This window comes from Mchenga conophoros, linkage group LG18, assembly GCF_057382185.1.
Source record: "Mchenga conophoros isolate Kocher_MC1m ecotype Shallow Benthic linkage group LG18, M_conophoros_male_GT1.1, whole genome shotgun sequence".
Taxonomy (NCBI): domain Eukaryota; kingdom Metazoa; phylum Chordata; class Actinopteri; order Cichliformes; family Cichlidae; genus Mchenga; species Mchenga conophoros.
This window is the reverse complement of record NC_140543.1, coordinates 15,923,768-15,945,224: the sequence shown is the minus strand read 5'-3', so window position 1 is coordinate 15,945,224 and position 21,457 is coordinate 15,923,768. Positions and strand designations below refer to the sequence as shown.

General features: G+C 40.9%; 1 protein-coding gene across 2 annotated transcripts; it reads left to right on the top strand.

Annotated features, from left to right (window-relative positions):
* The first annotated feature begins 981 nt into the window (after nt 1–981).
* mmp16b (matrix metallopeptidase 16b (membrane-inserted)) lies at nt 982–17,673 on the top strand. Of its 2 annotated transcripts, XM_085253607.1 has the most exons (11): nt 982–1,498; nt 3,114–3,262; nt 3,526–3,540; nt 3,863–3,979; nt 5,067–5,371; nt 7,552–7,713; nt 8,144–8,361; nt 8,450–8,588; nt 11,070–11,220; nt 13,874–13,989; nt 14,358–17,673. In XM_085253607.1, the coding sequence occupies exons 1-11, from the start codon at nt 1,370–1,372 to the stop codon at nt 14,717–14,719; spliced, it is 1,863 nt and encodes a 620-aa protein (XP_085109733.1). In that variant the 5' UTR covers nt 982–1,369; the 3' UTR covers nt 14,720–17,673. The 2 variants fall into 2 exon arrangements, with proteins under 2 accessions (XP_085109733.1, XP_085109735.1); XM_085253609.1 differs by lacking the exon at nt 3,526–3,540 and having other exon boundaries at nt 1,006–1,498.
* The last annotated feature ends 3,784 nt before the right edge of the window (nt 17,674–21,457 follow it).

Below are 21,457 nucleotides of genomic sequence, written 5' to 3'. Positions count from 1 at the left end.
TTGTGCAAGTGACAGATCAGAAATGCAGCGTAGATTTAATCAGCTCACATTTCTCTGCAGGTAGCCTCATTCTTTCCACTTGAACATCAGATTCAGACACTTTGAAAAACAAGAATTCCTTTTGAAATTGTCCATAGGTCAGACAGAAGAGCGCAGGATAGGACACGCTGGGAGGCTTAAACGTTAACTAGGCCACTCAGCTTTCCCTGATGTCTCCATACGATCTTTTTATTCAGTCCCTGAATTATTTTTCATGTCTGCTGGCAAATAAATCACACCTGCCTCCCTCCTGGGTGCAAACTGTGTGCAAACATTAATAATGATGGTAATAATAAAATAATATTTTTAAAAAACTCTAAAGTCTGATTTGATTTTTGTCATGAGCTCCTACTGCACTCCTTCCCACAGGCCTAGGGCCTTTCTGTGTGCCATATCAAATGAATGTCGGATTAATTTCTCGCCTCATTAGTTTATATGGGGTGGATTCCTGTCTCAGTTTGTCCTGTCTTCAGTGTCCTGGCAAAAAAAAAAAAAAGCAGCTAGTGGCTCTTTCTTCAACGAAATGCTGCCATCTGGTGGCTCGTTATGCTTCAGGCAGGTTTTTGGTGCCGTTTGAGCTAAAAATGTCGATCAGGTCTTCTATTCTGGGTCCTCAAGATTGAGGGCACATAGTGGGATAAGTGCAGGACCAACATTTAAAGATAAACGATCATGCAATTGATCAGCATCTGTCCTGATACACTGTATTTGATGGTTATTCGTGGCACGGGACTATTTAGCAGTTTGTCTAGCGCATAAAGGCAGTTACCTGCTTTATCAGAGCGAAAATGCAAGCCACACAGTTTAAAATCTGGCTTTGCGGCCTTTGTTTTTCGGCATTTAAGATCAAAACATACGGCTACGTGTGCGCTTCAAACTGCACAGAGCCGTCGCCTTTGCAATGTAAACGTCAGATGTGCAGGCAGTGCTGAGAAATTGCGTTTTTATCTCGTATGCACTCTGTAGGGCAGCTCTTATGATGCTGCCAAGCAGCGCTGCGCTGTGTGAGAAATCAAAGCGCAGGCGTCGAGTCGGGAGGGAGCCTATCTTGCGCAGGCTGGATACTGTACATGGCCATTGATGCTGCTGGATAGATGTAGCCCCCGATGTAAATAAGAATGGCGAGGGCAGCGGGTCTGACACGCCGAGTTATCTCTGCTTGACATCGGAACATCACACCATCGGGATTATATTTAAGAAGAAAGAAAGAAAAACGCGGGGTCCGTTTTTTTCATCTGAATCTGTCTTGACAGCTCGCCCGATGGTTTTCATTTGACACAAAGCAGACGGGCGGCTTCTTCTAATAAACACTTGGGAAAAACGGGTCATTATGACCTTAGTATCCTCCAGTAAAAGAAAACCATCGGATTGTTTTTACGCGGCAGCATTCTGCTTGCATCTTTTGCTTTGGATTTCGTGTGCCGTGTCCGGAGAGGGGGATCATCAGTTCAGCGTTGAGGTAAGATAAATGGCCTCCTACCCCCTACCACCACCACCTCCCCCCGACTCTGAGAATCATAAATGACCGTGCTCTCTCCTCCACATCGTCTGCCTCAGCGTGGAAAAAACAAAAAAACAAACAAAACAAAAACAGAACAGAACATGTATGTTGAGTTACCCACGCTATCCGTGGGCACATGCGATAAAGCATAACATGGAGACATTCCAAGCCTGTCAGGACAGCTCACGCACTGGAAAAAAATACCCCTCATTTGTTGGGTGCAATGAAACAGAAGGATGCTCATTTCAGGTTATTACATTGCGGTTCATGAAGTGAGGTGATCCAGCCCACTGATCCAAAATGTGCACATATGAATGCACTGAGATCCGTCTATTTAAAGTACAATGAACCCAAAAATGCCTCAGCGCGTCTGTTGTATTGCTAGAGAAGCTACTTTTTTGACAGGTCATCATGAAGTGAGATGTGCTCTGGCAGCATCACAGTGTTGGAGGAGATAAAACATCTAATGACACAAGTTGCATAATAGGATTTGCTTCTTTTTTCTACCTTATTAATTGATGTCATTTCCATCCTCACCACAGGCTCCCCTCCCACCACTCGGAAGAAATTAAATGCTGAAGCTGACAGTAACACACACACACCATTATTCAATTTAATGGCTCAATGAAATCTTGCCTGATATCTCTCTGAAATCTGTGCCTTTGAACAAACACAACTCATACAGGAAACACACCACGGGAGAAACCGGGAAAAATAAGAGGGATAAAAAAAGGCGTTTAGCAAAGCTGAGTAAGGGACAGAGGCAGAAGGGAGGGATGGGCAGAGGAGACAGTTAGTCAGATTAGCTAGCTGGAACATATCTCATTGGCTGTGTGGTGATAGGGAGGCACCTGGTTGGTGTGTGGACAGCTGTGGATAGTGTGGGTGCCAAGCTCACTTTCAGGACTGAACCTGCCGGTGCCCCTGAATGATTCTCAGCTTCACCTCACTTGTTTGCATCAAATCACACTCTGGCTTTTTAGGGCAGGAGGAGGCAGGGCCACAGTCCTGCTCATGAACACTGACCGAGAGCCGCAAGACACGAACACTGACTAAGGTCAGCAGCAGGGATTCAGCTGCTTTTGTTTTAGCAGTGCTGTCCACACAAGCAACCCTTTAAACCCAAAAAAATGTGCTTGATAGACAATTTAACTAAATAACTGACTATAAATTATTGTATATGTGTGTTTTTCTCAAAATTAGCTTTTGATACTCTCAGGCATACTGTGATGTTAAATAAAACACTGCTGCAGCTCATTCTGTTATTTTATTTAATATTCAGTAGTACTGTAGCCAAAGGTTAGTCACTGTCTCTTGTGAGATGCACAATGAATGATGCACTTTCATATTATTATTATACTCCCACTTTTAATGTATTGTATACATCACAAGAGTTTGGTGGATATGTGTGTTGTGTGGTGAATCATATGCCTTTTGTAATATTCCCAAACTTGCAAAATGTGCAACACTGTAGTGTAATCTTTCCTGTTTTCCTCTCTCAGATCTGAGCTTTGGTCTTAAACCAAAACAAAATATGATGGCTCAAATCTTTCTCCTTCTTCACCCCTTGCAGGGATGGCTACAGAGGTATGGCTACCTTCCCCGCACAGAACCAGGCATGTCTGTCCTGCGATCGGCCCAAACCATGCACTCAGCTCTTGCTGCCATGCAGCGTGTCTACGGGCTCAATGTCACAGGGACACTGGATGAGAAAACCAAGGAGTGAGTGTATACATGTGTGGTGGACGTACTTGCGCAAACACAAACAGCTGAGCAGCACATGCACTTCCACTAGGCCATTAATGTCATGTTAATGCATTATGCTCCACTCGTTCATTTAAAATGCAGAAGGACGGACTATCAGTATTGCAAAGAATTAGTAAAGAGACAGAGATGTTTGTTTCACCTCGCGTCACCTCGCCTCACACAACCTCAGTTGAAGGTTTTAACGCTTCTCCCTCTTCTCATTTTGCATGATGATGCAGTGATATCACCCTGAGGTGAGAATTAAAGTTTTGCCTATGTATTGTGTTTGTTTTGTAGTTGTGATGTGGGTATGAATGAGAAACATGAAGGGCTGTAGTTTGGAGTAGTTTAGCGCTGTTCTGCATTCCTTATTTTGGTTCTGTGATTCTCTGGCACCTGTCAGGAAGAGAACTGCTGAGTTCACTTCAATGATTCCTGTTGTCTTGTGACGCAAAACTGAGATCCAAAGTTTTTTAGTCAGCAAACTTAAGTCACCTTCTCTTCTCTTCTCTTCTCTTCTCTTCTCTTCTCTTCTCTTCTCTTCTCTTCTCTTCTCTTCTCTTCTCACTTTTTAAGCTGGATGCAAAAGCCACGCTGCGGTGTTCCGGACAAATTCAGAAGCACGTCAAGGTCACGGAGGCGGAGATACGCTCTGACGGGACAGAAGTGGCAGCGAACACACATAACCTACAGGTGACAGACGGCTGAGGCATGTTGTCATAGGGAGGTTACGGATTCAGATCTGCTAGTGTTAATTTCCTCAGCTCTCCTCTGTCTCTCATCTCCTCCTCTTTAACCACCTGGGATCACATGCTCCGTGTTGTCATAGAGACCGAGCAAGTACGTCACGTGTGTGTGGGGGGCTCGCGCACAAAAATACAGTGATAATCACACATCCAGAAACACATAAATTAACACATAAATGTACCCATGTGTGCTGTGAGTATGTTTGCTCCACAGTTATAAATAACTTGGTGGCGAAACCAAAAAAACAAAAAAACAAAACAAGATCAGGCTGTTTTGTTTTGCTTTTTTTTCTCCTGTTTTTTGTTTTGCTCGATCATTTTCATAAAACAAAACGGCTCGTTTTGTTTTATGAAATGGGGGCTTTTCGCTCCCCGATATTAAATTGTTTGAAAATTCACAGTGTAAATTATCCATAATCTCAGCAGAAATATTTAAACACTCATCTTATCAGGCCCGATTAAGCCCACGCTTTTAATAGGTTCTGAGAAGAACCGATAAACGGGTCTTTGGCACAACTGCAAATTGACAGGTTTCTGCAGTAATAGACGATAACACTGGCAATTTATTCAAATCCTCCCTTCTTGCCTGAATTTGAATTGATGAGCCACCTCTCCTAATGGAATGTCAATCAGTGCTGAGCCAGTGCTGCCGCTGCTGACTGCACTTTATTCGTGAAAATGAACGGGGAGCGAGGAGAAGATTTCCCATTCCTCTCTGCCTGCCAGACACTGATAACGACTGCTGTGTTAAAAGTTCAGTAAAAAGCTGCCGGGCTTGAAATAGTTGTCAAGTGCAACTTTTTTTAAGGATCTTCTTCTCATTCTGAAAAGTGTGTGTGTGGGGGGGAGGGTGATCAGACAAATTAACAGGACAATGAAGCAGGATGTGTTTTATTTTCCTCCCTGAAGTTTGGAATTATATGCGATTTGTGTCTTTATCTAAACTCGGACTTTGCAGAGTATTTTTAGAGCGAGTTCCTCGACCACCTCTTCAGCAATCTTTTCACTTGGTATGCTTGTTCGGTTTCCCGCAGCATAAAAAATGTTACCCCGAAGGTGGGCGCCCGTGAGACTCACGATGCCATCCGGCGGGCGTTTGACGTGTGGCAGGGTGTGACTCCCCTACGCTTCGAGGCCGTTCCGTACAGCGCCCTGGAGACTGGCAGGCGTGACGTAGACATCACTATCATCTTCGCTTCTGGTTTTCACGGTGACAGCTCACCCTTCGATGGGGAGGGAGGATTCCTCGCCCACGCCTATTTTCCGGGCCCAGGCATAGGAGGAGATACACACTTTGACTCCGATGAGCCTTGGACGCTTGGGAACCCCAACCATGATGGTGAGTGAAAGGGAAAGCTGACGTGAGGGATGAGACAAGGTGACTAAGACCGGCAACAATGGAGCAAGCAAAGCACAAGAAAGGAGAAGCTACAGCAAGGATGGGGAGGGAGGTGGGCAGGGGGGATTTTAAGATAATTAAAAAAAGAAGGGTTTTAAATGCTGAATGTTGGCAGGAAGGTATATAAACAAAAACTGCATGGAAGATGTGAGGAAAGCACAGAGAAATAAAAAAAAAAGAGGTAAATGAGGACTGACTGAAGGAAAACCATCTAAATAAAGATGGCTCGGCAGGAGGGCAATATGACAGAGATGGTATCACAGGGCATGAGTGTGAGGGATGCTTAACCAAAAAACTAAGAATGCAGAGATGTCTTTGATCCGCCCGTGCTCTGTAAAGACGCATCACTCCATCTGTCAGGATTTTGATGTTTTTTTGTGGTGTAATAAGCTCTTCACACGAGAGGATAGAAGGCCCTACTATTTTAAGATAGTGGTTGCTGGCTTATTCAGTTTTATTGAATTTGATGTAGCCCACTGGTATTTGTACCATTATATAATTTAATATTAATGATATTAGGCTACTTTGCTAATATCCATATGCTAAGTGCTTGCATTCTCCCATCCCATCCGGTTTATTGGGGTTGAGGGGAGGCAGGGGAGGAGTTACAGTTCACTTTGTGTTTGTTCTGGTAACCTGTTTGCCACCCATCAGCTCCTCTCCCTTTCTTCTCATGCCCTAATGGTAACTGTCTCAGGCTCCTGAGTTGAATTCACGTTCACCCTTGTGCAGCATCCCATGGTTATCCATTTGGAGTGCTGGGGCTGATTTTGAAAAGCACCCGTCTCAGCTTATGTGTCTGGAAAGCTTTGCAGCCTTTAATGGGCTTTCACAGCGGTGTAATTGTAAATGTTGCATGTTGACATGTGCGCTAATGGTAGCTCGGGCTTGTCTCCTGGGAGTCCTTATGGGACAATTTGGGTTAGGTGGAAGAGGCTGGTAGTGTTAGATAAATGGTGGTGGGGGTGGGTAACCTTTTAGCTGCTGGGTGACGGTCAGTCGCTGGTCTGTGCAGCGCTCCTGGCAGAGGGGGATATCATGTTGTAAAGGGCAACAATCTCCTGGGGACAGCTTCAGTCACAAGCTGTACTTAAATGGTGTACTTCTCTCTAAATCAGGTTGACACTATGAGCTGAACGCTGGCCATATGTACCAACTGTGACATTTTTATTTTTTCATTTGTGTGCGTGTGTGCGCGCGCGCTTGCATGCAATGGGACGTAGACTCACAATGTTTGTTTGCGCCAACATTCATATGGGTTCAGGTGCAATAAATGAGCGCTTCTTGCCCGATGCCCTGGGCAGCAATGTGAGTGTGTCCCTCCCCGCTCGCTGATGCTCTCATGTGGCTTATCTTCCTTTAAGTACTAAAAGAGAAAAAGTGCACCTGTTTCATATTTTACCTCCAGTTCGCTTTCCTTGTAACTTTTTGCACCACATTAGCTCAGTGGAGGTACAACTGGAGCAGATGGCAGTGAGTAATTATGATTTTCGCTGCTGATAAATTAACTATTATGCACTGAATGGTTAGTCTGTAAAAAAAAAAAAAAGAAAGAAAGAAAAGAAAAGAAAAACTGTGAAAGCTGCACCTGGAGAATGCAAAGCCTTGAAAATACTTTGTGATTTTTAATCAACAGTAATCCAAAAGAAGCAGGATTTTAAATAACAAAACAATAAAAAGAATCAAATTTTCACATTTAAAATCCTGTGAGTAGTACTTGTTTGGCATTTTGGGCTCGATAAATGGTTAAACAATTATTGGATTTGTCTGCACAGAGCAGGTTACATATTGATGCTAGGTAATCATAAAAACTTTTTTTCACACAGTATTTTTTTCTTTTTTGTGAATCTAGTTTGCAGGGTGTCTCTGTACTTTTCACTTGTTAAGCTTTTGCACTGGTGATAGCTGTGGATGGAGACCTGTGTTTACAGGTTCACCTGGACTCAAGAGCAAACAGATTTTAATTGAAAAGGTCAAGAATCAGGGTCATCATACCATCATGAGTGTTAATACTGTTAATATTTGCCTGTTCTGTTTTATCATAATGTGTAATCTCTCTTTATTTTTTATGTTTTTGAACTTTTGGATTCTAACTCATGCCATCCTCTTCCTCTCTCCAGGTAACGACCTATTCTTGGTTGCGGTTCATGAGCTGGGCCACGCCCTCGGTCTGGAGCATTCCAATGACCCCACTGCTATCATGGCTCCTTTCTATCAGTACATGGACACTGAGGACTTCAAACTACCTCACGATGACCTACAGGGCATCCAGAAAATCTACGGTAACTTTCCCAAGTGAATTTCTCTTCAGAGCACGAGCTGAAAGTCTGAAAGAGCACGTAATCAAGACTCTTACGTCTTGTTTTGTTCCAACACTTCACTGAAGCTGTATAGCAAAACAACATAAATAGACAAGCGCTGAAGCTTAGTCACTTGCTTATTCAAATGCTGCTGCGTCAGTCATATTGGGTTCGATGCCAGTAAGCAGCATTTGTCAGCTGTTAAAGAGGGCAGCCAATCTATGCTTTCAAAACAACGTGAGTCCACTAATGCTCAGCCAAAAAAAGGATACAGTTTCCGTGCCAAAATAAAAGGCGCAATGGCCAAAAAGCTGTAAACTCACTGGACACCGACTTAAATCTTGATGAAAGTTTTGAAAAAGAGGAATATAAAGGAATGCAGATAAAATACGTTCTATTTTGGGTTTTTTAGGTCCACCGGATAGAGCCCCACAGCCCACCCGGCCTCCACCCACAGTCCCACCTCCTCGCTTTCACCCTCCTTCCGACCCACGTAAACACGATCGCCATGCCAGACCCCATCGGCCTCCACTGAGTGCCAAACCCTCCAGCCCAAACTCCAAACCTAACATCTGTGATGGAGGCTTCAACACTCTGGCCATTCTCCGAAATGAGCTCTTTGTGTTCAAGGTAAAATCGGTCATCACATCAGAGCATTCTGGGATTTCATCGGTGGCGATAAAGAGCAGTGATGATTTGACCTTGTCCGTTTTTACAGGACCAGTGGTTCTGGAGGGTACGAGACAATTCAGTAGTTCCTGGCTACCCCATGCAGATAAGCTACTTCTGGAATGGCTTACCTCCCAAAATTGATGCCGTGTATGAAAACAGCGAAGGGAAATTTGTTTTTTTCAAAGGTAATAACAGCAACCGCTCTTTATTTTTTGTGTGTGTGTGTGGGTGTGACTGTAGTTCAGCTACTGGTAGTTAACACCCCCTTTACGTTAACTGGTCCTAAATGATCTGTTCATGGCATTAGGGCACCAAACAGTCTAATGACTGCAGGACCAAAAAATAATGTAGGTTTCTAAACATGAATGTAAATATGACGGTGTATTTTAGTCAAGGTAGGTAAAGAAAAAACTAAGCCATAAAGAGCAGGGGGGCAATGTGTGATACTGCACAAACAACCTCTAATAAATTTCTCGCAATTTTACCATTTTAGAACGAGACATCAAATATTCTCTGAGATGATTAGGTCATTAATTTCAATAAAAAGAAGAATTAAGAAAATGTAAGAAAATCAGCATCAGCCTTTGCACTCATCGCTACCGATGGCTGTTTATTATAGCGTCAGTGGCGGACCTAATCATATTATACTTTGCAATCAAAAGGGCCAGAATTACCAGAATTACCACAGTTTAGCGTGAACTGAGCCTATTTAGAGGAAAGCAAATTAGACGAAGTGACAGCTTTTGTGCGCGTGTGCCATTTCCTGTTTATTGGAGGCACCAGAGGTGTGATTGATTGGTTGATCCACACATGCCAAAATTGAAGCTATTGCTCCAATATGACAATAAATGTAAAAACAATGCTACGTTTAAAATTACATATGCTTTTGGGGCAAGGAAATGCATTCATATTTGCCAGGCTTTACTAAAAAAAACATTTTAGTGTAAAAAACACAAATTTATACAACAAATCTTCTTTATCCTTAACTACAATATATGTAGCGAACAGTTTGCCACTAAAAGTTAAACTAAAGAAATGTTCCTACCAATAAAAAAATGGACAAAATGTGCTTTTATTAAGTATCCTGGGTACACACCGGCTACATATGTGTATCTAATAATGTCTGCGATTTTGACTATGGGAATATAACATGGGATAAACAAACACGCCAGTATTTTTTAGTCATTTATGAGTTCTTAGGCATCCCAGAGCACACCTGGGTGAGAGTTAATCCATGGGTGTGCTCCCATACAGAATGAGAAATTCAGAGACACTAGTAAAGCTGCTCCTGTTTGCCTCTTTCTCACACACACATGCACAAAAGTCCAAATATGCTAATAGTCTCTAACAGCCTACCTCTTTCCACATTTTAAAAATACAACCCAACTATTTTTTTCAAGTTTTTAGGCTTTTAAATGTTAACATCTATCTTCCTTCTGTGTTTGTAGCCAAGCTGTTTATATCCAATTTTTTATTAGCAGCGAGCCACAGACCAAATTAGGCAGGATAAGCAATCCCACCACAATTTCTGCAGAAATTTCATATTCTGGTTAATTAAAATAATATTTTATTGCATACCATCACTTCAAGAACACTGGAAAGGGCATGTTGTGTTGGTATGTATATGTGTGTGTAAAGACCTGATATTCAAAGCGCAGAGAAAACGTTTATTAGTCCAAAGATTAATCCAAGATGAAGGCCAGTGAGTCCAAACCACAACTAAACGCATAAAGAAACAGACATGCAGGTGACAGGCAACACAACAGAGCACAAATTAAAACACACAGCTATTTATACTAGGACCACACTGAGGGTTAACATGGTAAAACTAATAGCACTACATGAGTGACAACAGACTATCAAAATAAAACAGGAAGTTACTCAAGAAACCGCAACAAGACTTAAGCTTGACACAGAAGGACACAAAGGACAGAACGAGAGATTGCAGAAAATAAAGCATAAGCAGAATACTAATGGGAGCAAACAGGAACTGAAACAAAGCATTAAGGCACAAAATACAAAGGAATGTGAAAATCTGGGGAGCAGGGCAAGCTTTACAGTACATATCTTTCTTTTTTTTTACTGTAACAGGCGACAGTGAGGTTGTTTTGCTTTCTGTCTGGTAGGAGAACGAGTGCAGGTCCAGTGGAGCCGTCCGTCCACCAGGCAGATTAACATGACATCTGTCACTCTGTGGGATCAGAGTGCCTCATGCTTTATTTATTCACTCATAGGGACTTAACTGTGTGTGTGTGTATTGGTGGGTTTGTGCATGTGAGCGTCGAGCTACTTACTGCACAGCAGCCCTTCTTTGCTCTGCCTGAGGCATTTATGATCAAACTGAATTAAATGCAACAATAGCTTCAATAAAGCTCAACACAACAAGTCTCAGTAGAGTTGTCTTCAGAGCATCAGCTTGCTGTTTATTGTATTGTACTGTAGATGACACTGCATAGATTTTCCTGCTGAACACATATTCTTAAAACAAGGTGACATCTTCTGACTCTTGAAATTACATGAGCAGGGGAAAAAAGCCTCAATGAAAAGAAAGAAAAGCAACAACACAAAAGAGTTGAATGAGCTGAAAGCCCGTGGTGCTTTTTTTGAACTCATATTTAGTTATTTGCTTTGTCCCAGTGCAATCTAACTTTGCCCGTGTATTTTAGGAAACCGTTTCTGGGTCTTCAAGGACACAACTCTCCAGCCTTCGTACCCTCAGGACATCTCGCTGTTCGGGAGTAGCATGCCCACACAGAGTATTGAGACAGCTGTCTGGTGGGAGGATGTCGCCAAAACCTACTTCTTCAAAGGAGACAGGTCTGTGTAGATTATTAGTCGTGTAAAGATTTGGACAGAACTGAAACTGCTCAGAGTAAAAACACCATGCACCATGGGGACATTTGAAGGATAGAATGTTTTTTAACATATTCTATTATAGATAGCATATGATTATTAGATTATATATCTATTATACACTCATATATTGATTACATCACATCCACAGTGTGCCTTTTGTCCTGTCTCCCTTCCCTCACCCCAAGCCGTTCACAGCAGATGGCTGTCCCTCCCTGAGCCTGGTTCTGCTGGAGGTTTATTCCTGTTAAAGGGAGTTTTTCCTTCCCGCTGTTGCCAAGTCCCTGCTCATAGGGGGTCGTCTGTTTGTTAGAGTTTTCTTTTTCTATTATTGTCTTTACCTTACTATATAAAGACTGTTGTTGTGATTCACAACTATACAAATAAAGTTGAATTCAATTTAAATGTTTTAACCTTTATGTTACGCAGCAGATCCTAAAGACAAAAGAAAGCATCTTTTGTGCTTTCCTCTTCCTCCACTGCGATATAAGGGGAAGGTTTTTGGCTATGCTTGGTTTGGACACCTTTTGCAGCATTGATGGCCTGAAGTCTCCTACAAGTGTCCGTCAAGCTTGGCACATCTTCTCTTTTAAAAACATTATCTCTCATCCATCTTGGCAGAACAGTTTAAGCTCGATCAGGATTGTCAGTGAGCTCCCATTTTTCTAGTCTCTCCAGAAATGCTGTTTTGGGTCCAGAATTCAAGACGTGAGCTTTTGCCTAAGCTGGACCACTTTGGAAAAGGTGTCCAGTCCCTGTTGCTGAAAAGCCTCCTGACAGCATCAGGTTGCCACCGCTGTTTGACTGTGCAGATGGGTTTGTGGAGGTGGTGCTCAGTGGGCGGTTTCCAGCCTAGAATCATGGTGATATACTTCAGTCTTCAGTCTGTAAAATGTTGCTTCTCTGGAGTTGTTAAGGTACCTTTTGGCAAATGCCTGGTGGCCCTCATGAGGAATGGTTTGATTCAAAGTAACCACTTGGTTCTTAGTTAGCAGATTACTGAGTTTGATCTGTTTGGTCAGATCAAGGAACCCGCTGGGGATTTGAGATTTCTTTGATTTGGGAACGATGGAGATTACTACCTTCTTTGATCTTAAAAGCTTTGCATCTGGACTGTTTGTTATCCTGTGCATGGATTCATGCAGAGTATAATTGGGTACCTGCAGTTTGAACTGAATTGAATCCAAGGATTCATTCCAAGACACCAAATATGAGAATCTGGTGTTTATCTGAGTGTGTTGCAAGTCCTAAAGTTTGAGTTTATGCCAGAGTGACTCACATGTTAAGCTGTCAAGTTAAATCATATCCTAAGAGGTCATAGGACGCTGTGATGGGAGCTGACAAAATGCTTTGTCATGATACTATCATCCCAAACCACAAGTTGCCACATTTTGACAAACAAGACATTTTGTCTTGAGTGTGATTTTATCTCTCTCTCTCCCCGCGTGTATGACAGGGAGGTGTTTGTTCTAATTCAAAGAAATGACAGTTTGCAGCGAGATTTATGTGCGTGAGCACGAGTGTATGAGAAGCACATCAATCACAGCTACTAGTGAAACAGATCTATGTGGCAGATACACACAGAGCATGGATGATTGATTTACCACTTTCTGTGGTCATGTGAAATACTTGAAGTCTGTTGCTGATCGTTAAATAGTCACATGGAAAAAAACGACATTTGATTGCAAGTTATAGATATGAGTTTGTGACAGTAAGCAGAAATCCAGTGCAGTGCTCTCGTCATCCCAGGCTATGATGTCTTTGTTTTCCTGAAGGTAAATGCTGAACTACAGTTATTGCTTTCTGGGCTTAGTGCGACTTTTAAGCAGATCAACTTGAAATGAAGGCCTGTTCTGTGTTGAACTGGTTGACCTACTGAGCAGTAGACCTATTTTCAGTGTTGCAGACATGTTGGTGAGTCCTGATTATCTCAAGCTAAACATAGACTTTGTCTCCCAAGTGGTTTTGTTCTACATTGCATAATTTATATCTTACACAAATAAACAGAGCTGTAGCATAAATTCAGGCAGGCCATGATGTCAAGCTCAGCATAATCCTGTCTGTCAGCTGCTTTTGCAACCCACTGTTATCCCAACTTCTCCTTTTAATGCTGCGTCTGATTATTATGTCTTATCCACTGATCCACTGATGGCTGCTTGTATGTGCATGATCCCTGCTCATGTGTGAAGAGTGTTTCAAAACATCTGTCGCCATCAGTATTAATATCTCCAATTAGCTAAAACGTCAATGTCATTATTGAGGTCCTGGCCAGCAGTTCTTTACAAATCACTGCCACCCAACGCCTTTGTGAAGTCCCGATTAAGGGAGCTGTCGAGTAAAAGAAAAACTTAGCGACAATTTTTTAAAAAAATATTTAAGTGTGTTTTGAGGAAAGTAGTCCTAACTCCTTGTATGATATTAATGCCTGTGATGTTCAAGGCTACAGGGTTGTTAAAATGACAAATACATCTATTGTTTCCATTTTAAGTGACTAAGTGATGGTAACACAAGTGTGCTAACATTTTTTAATACTTATTATGACTACTGCACTAACTAACAGGTGTCCCTGAACCTCTGTATTGACTCTTTTTTGATATATTTGCCTGTCCTGTTGTAGATACTGGAGGTACAACGAGGATATGAGAACCATGGACCCGGGTTACCCAAAACCCATCACCATCTGGAAGGGCATCCCTGACTCTCCACAAGGGGCTTTTGTGGACAAGGCCAACGGTATGTTTGCATTACTGACTGTAAAATCTGTAAGAAATAACAATGTGATACCAGATGCCTGTAAAAGGTAATAAAAACAAACACAAAAACAGGAAGTTGATAAGTTTATGTGGCAATATCCAGTTTGTTTTTGACTAGTATGTAGTACTATAAAGTAGTGCAACCAGCTGTGAAATACATTTAGAGTAAGTAATGTGTTTTGAGTGGGCGGCGGGGGCAGCTGAATAAGACATGTTGATTCCAGCTGGAGACCTTTGGTGCATCTTGCAATCCATTACTTTGTTTTCCAGCTGTCTCTACACTGTTTAACAAATTCAAAATATCCCCAAAAAGTCTTTAAAAGACTGCCTATATCCCTAAATCCCCAGGTTTCACCTACTTTTACAAAGGAAAGGAGTACTGGAAATTCAACAACCAGCTGCTTCGCGTGGAGCCTAACTACCCGAGGTCCATTCTGAGGGACTTCATGGGCTGCGACAGCCTACCCGCCGACCCCGATTGGGACTGGAGCCCCACGGTGGTAGAGGAGCGCCACTATGACAACGGTGATGCAGACGTTGTTATCAAACTAGACAGCACTGGAGGTACGGAGAAAGCGGTGGCCATTGCTATCCCCTGCGTTCTGGCGCTGTGCATGATGGTCCTCCTCTACACTGTTTTCCAGTTCAGGAGGAAGAGCACGCAGCGCCACATACTGTACTGCAAACGCTCCATGCAGGAGTGGGTCTGAGGGATTGTCGCTGCACTGTATAGAAAGGGTTGTAAAGCTCTGATAAAGGTCTAGTTATTGCTCCAAGCCCTAAGTACAGTAATTGGGAGCGCTGTAAAGGGTACAGCAGATGAGGTTTGCCATGTAGGCAGATTTCAGAACTGCTCGAACTCGTGACATGCAAACTGCAAAGAAGTGAAACGATCAGCAGAACTCAAACGAGGACGGTGCTGGAGCCACACCTATGTCTAACTAATATGTATGTATCAGCTTTGACTTTTTCTGTATCTTGGAATGAACTCAATTAAGTGAGACAGAGTTAAGCTTGTGTAAGTGGGACCTTTGTCTATCCCCATCTCTGCACGCCACTTAAAAAGCCCCAAGCACTAACTTCAGTGGACAAATTAGATATAGGCTTCTACTTTGCTTTCATTTCTTAATTAAATTGCCCTGAGCTGTGCTTTCCTTAATTTAGGGTCCCCTGTAAAAGATTATTCATTGTGCTGCGGATTCACACACGAACCAAATATGACCTTTTTCTTCCAAAGAGGATTACTGCTTGATGTGTTGTTTTTGATGGGATTTTTTTTTTTCCCCTGCGTGGATCAAACTTCGTGGACCATACTGATTTTCTTTTGCCATGTCTATTCATATCCACCCGTCTGCTCGCTAATCTGTTGGGATAAGACGCAGCCGTTAGAGGTAGGAATTCAAGACTGTTGTGGAGTCTATCTCCAAAACAGGGGCCAAAAAAACCTCTCTGCAATATTCATGAGACTGCCTTAACCACACATTGCTTAAAGTTCCCTTTGCTCTCTTTCTCCTTTTCTCTGGTCCAGAGAGTTGAAGATGCTGAGTGAATTCCTTACTGCCCAGACGTTAAAGCAGTATTTGAGGAGGTTTATTGTTCTTGAAGTGTGCTAAGCTGTGCCTGGTGGAAAGTAGGCTATCAGCTTTCATTTACTCCATCACCTGAGGGTATGAGAGAGGAGGGCGTTTGTTGTACACTGTAAAAAACAAACAAACAAACAAAAAGGCACAAATGTGCGGGTAATTTACATTGTGCATTACCTGTTTTCGTTGTTGTTGTTGTTTTTGGTTTTACAGAAGTTTCCATGAACGGTAAGTGGTAAAATCGAAAGGTCATTAAAAAAACAAACCATGAGTAAAATATAAATATGGAAAATTAATTCATTTTAAAACCGTACATTGTACTGCATTTCTACTATTTTTTTTACAGTGTATGTTTGAGGGAAAAGAGGGGTGGATACCCACATTATAGATGTACTGTACTATTATTGAACTATTATATTGAACAACCAACAACCTGCATCCTTTTTACCTGCCCGGTTTGGACAACAGTACTCCAAACAGCGTTAATCCATATATTTTAAAAAGCTTTACAAATCCATGTTTTTTTGGTACAAGGTTTGTAAGTTTACATAATATTTCATATCGAACAAAATAACTTGATCCACCTGTTTTTTTGAAGACAACATATTTCTTAATAGAAGCAAACAATCTCTACTTACCACAAGCACAACACGTATCAGTGGCCAGTGCTGTTGCCCAGATTGCTCCATCGTCTCACTACTTTGTGCAACAAGGTTTTGATGCACAGCACTGCTGTAATCAAGAAAATATGTCTAAACATGCAGAGGAATTAAAAAGCAGAAATAAAGACACTAACTTATTTTGATATTTGAAAAAACTCTTAACCAGGTTTGTCTGTGTTTTTAAAACTCAGGCTGTTTTATGCAATCTAACTCTTGACTAACCACTATACAAACACTATGTTACATTAACAATTTACTAATCCCAGTTTATAGAACTAATAAAAAATGGAATTAACAGGATTATTTGAAAAACAAAAACAGCTAAATTTAATCTAAAATATTTCTCATATACAGTATAATATGTGTCATTTAATATATGCATTGTACATATATAAATCTTATGAATTTAGGAAAACAAAACAACATAAAAAGACAGGCTCTCTCCGAGGTGAGATGGAGCCAAACTGAGCAAAAGCTTTTCTGTCACCATATAATGTGTTATAAATGCAATACAGCCTGGATCCTAATTAATATGTCGGTCTGCCATATATGTAACGACGGGGTTGTGCGGCGTAGCATTTCTCAGAGTATGCCAGATGATCCATCTCCATTCATGATGTGATTTCAGTTCTTTTTGCTACTCTTTTACTTGAAATGGTCCTCGGCACCAACTGTACAGGATATCTTACATAACCCTCCGCTGATATTGAGGCAATGCCATTTTATAACATATCAGATAGGGAATTTTAGATTTAAAATGTTCTTATCTTTGAATGATCTACTGAAAGGTACATGTATGGAGCTGTGATTGATGGGTTAAAACCTTTATTATACATAATTTGTAACAGATACAAATTAAATCTTAAATAAGGGCAATGCATGCCGTGTTTAAACTAAGATGTCATTCTTTCATAGCCGTTGCCCGTGGGTCATCCTCGTACCAGTCTTTCCCTCGGTATTTAGATGAAGTGGTTGGTCAGACTTGGATTTTTTCTGCTCAAAGCATTGGCAGTCATGCTATATGATCCATGTAAAAATGGCTAGCTTCCTTCTCTGTCCTTGCTGTTCTAGTTTTCATGCAACAGTCAACAGTAATGAAAGAAAATGTAAAGACAGGAGCAGCTTTGCTTTCCCGAAGCAGTGCTAAATCGCTGTGCACATCAGTCCCTGTCGATCCATGATCAGGTTGAAGCAAAAGCCTTTGGCTCAGTGTCGTGTATGATGTCTTATCAGTTTGTGTGTTTGTGGTGAGGATCTGGTGGCGCCAGAGCGTGTGAAGTGAGGCAGGTCAGTACTGTATTTATTGCCGTATTTATTCCTGTGTGCTCAGAACCTCAACTCTCGCATTGCATTGTACTGAGGGCAAGAAATTGTCAATAAAATGGGAGTGAAATGCAATATTTTTTCTAGTCTCACAGCTACTAAGTAATCCTTGTCCTTCTGTTACTGCCTAAGCAACAAACCATTTCATGTGGCATATGGTTTTCCGTCTTTGAGAGGGAGACCAAATGTTTAAAGGTTAAAAACTCTTCAGTGAACTTTGTCATGCATCAAGTGAACGAACCGCTGGACTTTTTTTTAGATATGTGAAAAGCAGAAGGTCACAGCGCGTCAACATGTCCTTGGTTGTCCCCAGACTCCTGAGTGCTTTTTTTAAGGTCTGCCTTGACACATGCTGCTAAGCATTAGGGCTAATTTAGAGTGTCATTAAAGGAAGTGGATGAGGCTGATTAGACAGCAGTCATTACACCAGAGAGGCAAGAGACGAGGAGCATTCTGCAGTCACTGCAGTCTAGATGTGATAGCCAGATGCAGTACATGCCATATATACTCCAAGGCACAGTGTATAAGAAGTAAACATTTGGCATAATATGTATATATATATATATATATAAGCCAGACTGTATACTGTTTCCTTCAGGCAGTTCTGTTTTTAATCCATCCATTTCATGGATAAAGAACATGCTGTGTGTTGTAAATAAAACAAGTGCATAATGAACGTGTCCTGTTATCACGCTCTCACACAAACATAACCCGTCTCTCCATTACAGCGACAGCATGCAAAGGCACATTTATATGCAGCATTAAAAGATAATTTATTTAAGAAACTGGGATTCAGTTTTGCACAAGATACATTTAGCATGTCTGAAATGAACAGTGACAAAAGCAATCAAGAAGACTCAATGTTCCAAGCTTTTAGGCCTTGATTTTGAGAAGATTAAAAAAATCACATTATTAAAGCTATTATTAAATCACTGACGATGGCACATGCAGGATAAGGAAGCCTACTCAACATGTAGCCTTTTGTGTGGGACTCTCCGCTTTCTTTCAGAGTTACAATAGAAAAGTGCAGAAAATGTTCTGGTTCAAATTTTCCACATGTTAGAATTAAATGTTAAAGAAGGTAGGTGCTTATTTTCTCTGAGTTTCAAGTGTGGAAATACCTTGTTTGTATCCATTTCCTGATTTTAGGAAATGGACTGACCTGAGCTGCTGTACTGGGTTATGGTCTCACCACTGGTAAAGATGAACAAACTCCAGTGTTAGAATAGGTGGACAACAAAGGTATGATTTTCATAATAAAACATGTCTGTCTCCGATATATGCAGTAGTGATTCGTGTGATGGTTAGCATCATCACTTCCGAGGAAGAATTGATGGTTTGAATGAGAGTCATTATAGTTTTGTGTTTTCTAATTAGTTTGTGTGTTTTAGGGTTTGTTTTTTTTTATTTTAATTTTCATTAGTTTCAGTGTTTAGTCATTTTAAGTATTATTGCATAGAGGCAAGATTTAGTAAAATCAGTACAGGTACCACAATCAAAACACAACTACTGAAAGCAGTTGACGCACAATGTTTTAGATGTCAAGAGTCTTACTAAACATGTCGTAATAACCTAATAAATACTGTGAATACACTACCATGTCTATAGACTGAGAAAAACAGAAGTAAAAGAAAGTTTTATTAATATAAAACCAAATTACAACAACAGTAGCCTCAATGCACTTTGGATTCTAAGGTAAAGACCCTACAATAATAGAGAGAAAACACCAACAACCACATGACCCCCGATGAGAAACACTTGGCGACAGTGGGAAGGAAAAACTCAATTTTATGAGTAAGAAACCTCCAGCAGAACCAGACTCAGGTAAGGGCAGCTGTCTGCCATGACCAACTGTGGGTGAGGGGAATGAAGACAAGACAAAAGCGTGCTGTGGTACAGAGAAAGAAATGAATCATAACTACTGATTAAATGCAGAGAGGTGTATAAAAACATAGTGAGTGGAAAAAAGGTGAGTAAAGAAGAAACACTCAGTGTATCATGGGAATACCCCCAGCACCCTAAGTCTATTGCAGTGTAACTAAGGGAGGATTCAGGGTCACCTAATCCAGCCCTAACTATATGCTTTGTCAAAAAGAAAAGTTTTAAGTCTAATCGTAAAAGTCGAGAGGGTGCCTGTCTCCAGAATTCAAACTGGGACCTTGTTCCGCAGAAGAGGGCCCTGAAAGCTGAAGGCTCTCCCTCCCATTCTACTTTTAAATACTCTAGGAACCAAAAGTAAACCTGCAGTGCTCTACTGGGATAATAGAGTATGTGAGGTGTTTAAAATAAGATGGGGCCTGATTATTCAAGTCCTTGTATGTGAGAATAAGTCTTTTAAACTTGATTCTGGATTTTACAGGGACCCAATGAAGCGAAGACAATATAGCTAATACCTTCTCTCTCCCTGTCACTACTCTCACTGGATCAACTGAAGAATTTTCAGGGAGCTTTTAAGGCAACCTGACAAGAATAAATTACAAAAGTCCATCCTAGAATGCATGAGCTAGTTTTTCAGCATCACTCTGAGTCAGGATGCTTCTCATTTTAGAGATACTGGACAAACAGAAGAAATCAGCCCTAATTTAATATGCATTATGCTTTGAAGGACATATACTGGTAAAATATTACTCTAAGATTCTTCACATTGTTATTAGAGGCCAGGGGAAATGCCGTCCAGTAACACTGTGTAAGACTAAGCATCTGGTTAGATACCATATTTCTAAGATTTTTAGGGTAGACTACAATTACCTCAGTTTTATCTAAATTTAGAAACAGGTCTTTATGTTTATGTTTTCAAAATATTCCAGTTTAAGTAACTGGTGTTTGTCTTCTGGCTTCACTGACAGATAGACCTGGGTATCATCTACATAGCAATGAAAATGCATGCTATACCTTCTAATAACAAAAACGTAATGGAAGCATGTCGTGTAAACAGAACTGGTCCTACCAAGGAACCCTGCAGAACTCCATATCTAATTAACCTCTGTGTGTGGTGAAGACTCCATCTGTCTATTAGACAAATGTGATTCAAACGACTGCAGTGCCTCTTTACATGGCTCAATTATTGTCTCTTTTAAATCACGACCTTACCAGCTGACTTACAGAAATGAAAGCACTTCACCATAGTTTGCTTCAATAGATAACTGAAAGGTTTAACCTTTAACAATAATAACATTCTTTTTTTTTTTTTTTTTAAATAAAAAGTTTAAATTCCTGGTTAGAAATCCTTATTCAAGAATCCAGAAGTGATTTTCTTTTTCTAAAGGTTTGGCCAAAATAAAAAAAAGTCATATTTATTACTGAAAGACCCAGCTCATATTTGTGTATGTTGACTGTTGGAACACTAATACCTTTGACATTAGAAATTGTACTTATTTTAAACAGAGTTTAGAAGTGAGCATAGAAATTTTTTACCCTTTCAAAGCAGATGAAGAACCTCTGAACTGTAAAACTCAGCAAAGCTTATACGTGAAGGAAAATAATTGCTGACCAAAATACACAAACTTTCCCTGAATGCTTGACATTTACAGAGAACAGTAATTCCTGCCTATAGTTCAGACAGCAATTACAACACACAAGCTGCAAGGTAGTACATTTTACGCTTTTCACAACTATTTTGCTGGGTGAATACTTCAAATTATTATAAATTATTATTAAATAAAATAAAATAATAATTATTCTTCTTTAAACCATATAGGAGTGTAATTAATGTCAACAGCTTAAATGTAGCACAGATCACAGGAGCTATGAAACAAGCCACTCCCTTCTATTGTGCAACTTTATAACTGTGAAGTCCCCTAATCACACCGTCTCCTATACCCCTCACTAAATTCTCAAACCACCTAAACAGCCTCAATTGCCATTTCCTTCCCAACAGACA

What these genes read in the sequence shown, in the direction of transcription:
- mmp16b (XM_085253607.1), top strand. Translation starts at nt 1,370, where the DNA reads ATGACCTTAGTATCCTCCAGTAAAAGAAAACCATCGGATTGTTTTTAC. An exon ending in ATCATCAGTTCAGCGTTGAG is followed by an intron (nt 1,499 to 3,113) that starts GTAAGATAAATG and finishes CACCCCTTGCAG; the next exon opens with GGATGGCTACAGAGGTATGG. An exon ending in TTTTGTGGACAAGGCCAACG is followed by an intron (nt 13,990 to 14,357) that starts GTATGTTTGCAT and finishes CTAAATCCCCAG; the next exon opens with GTTTCACCTACTTTTACAAA.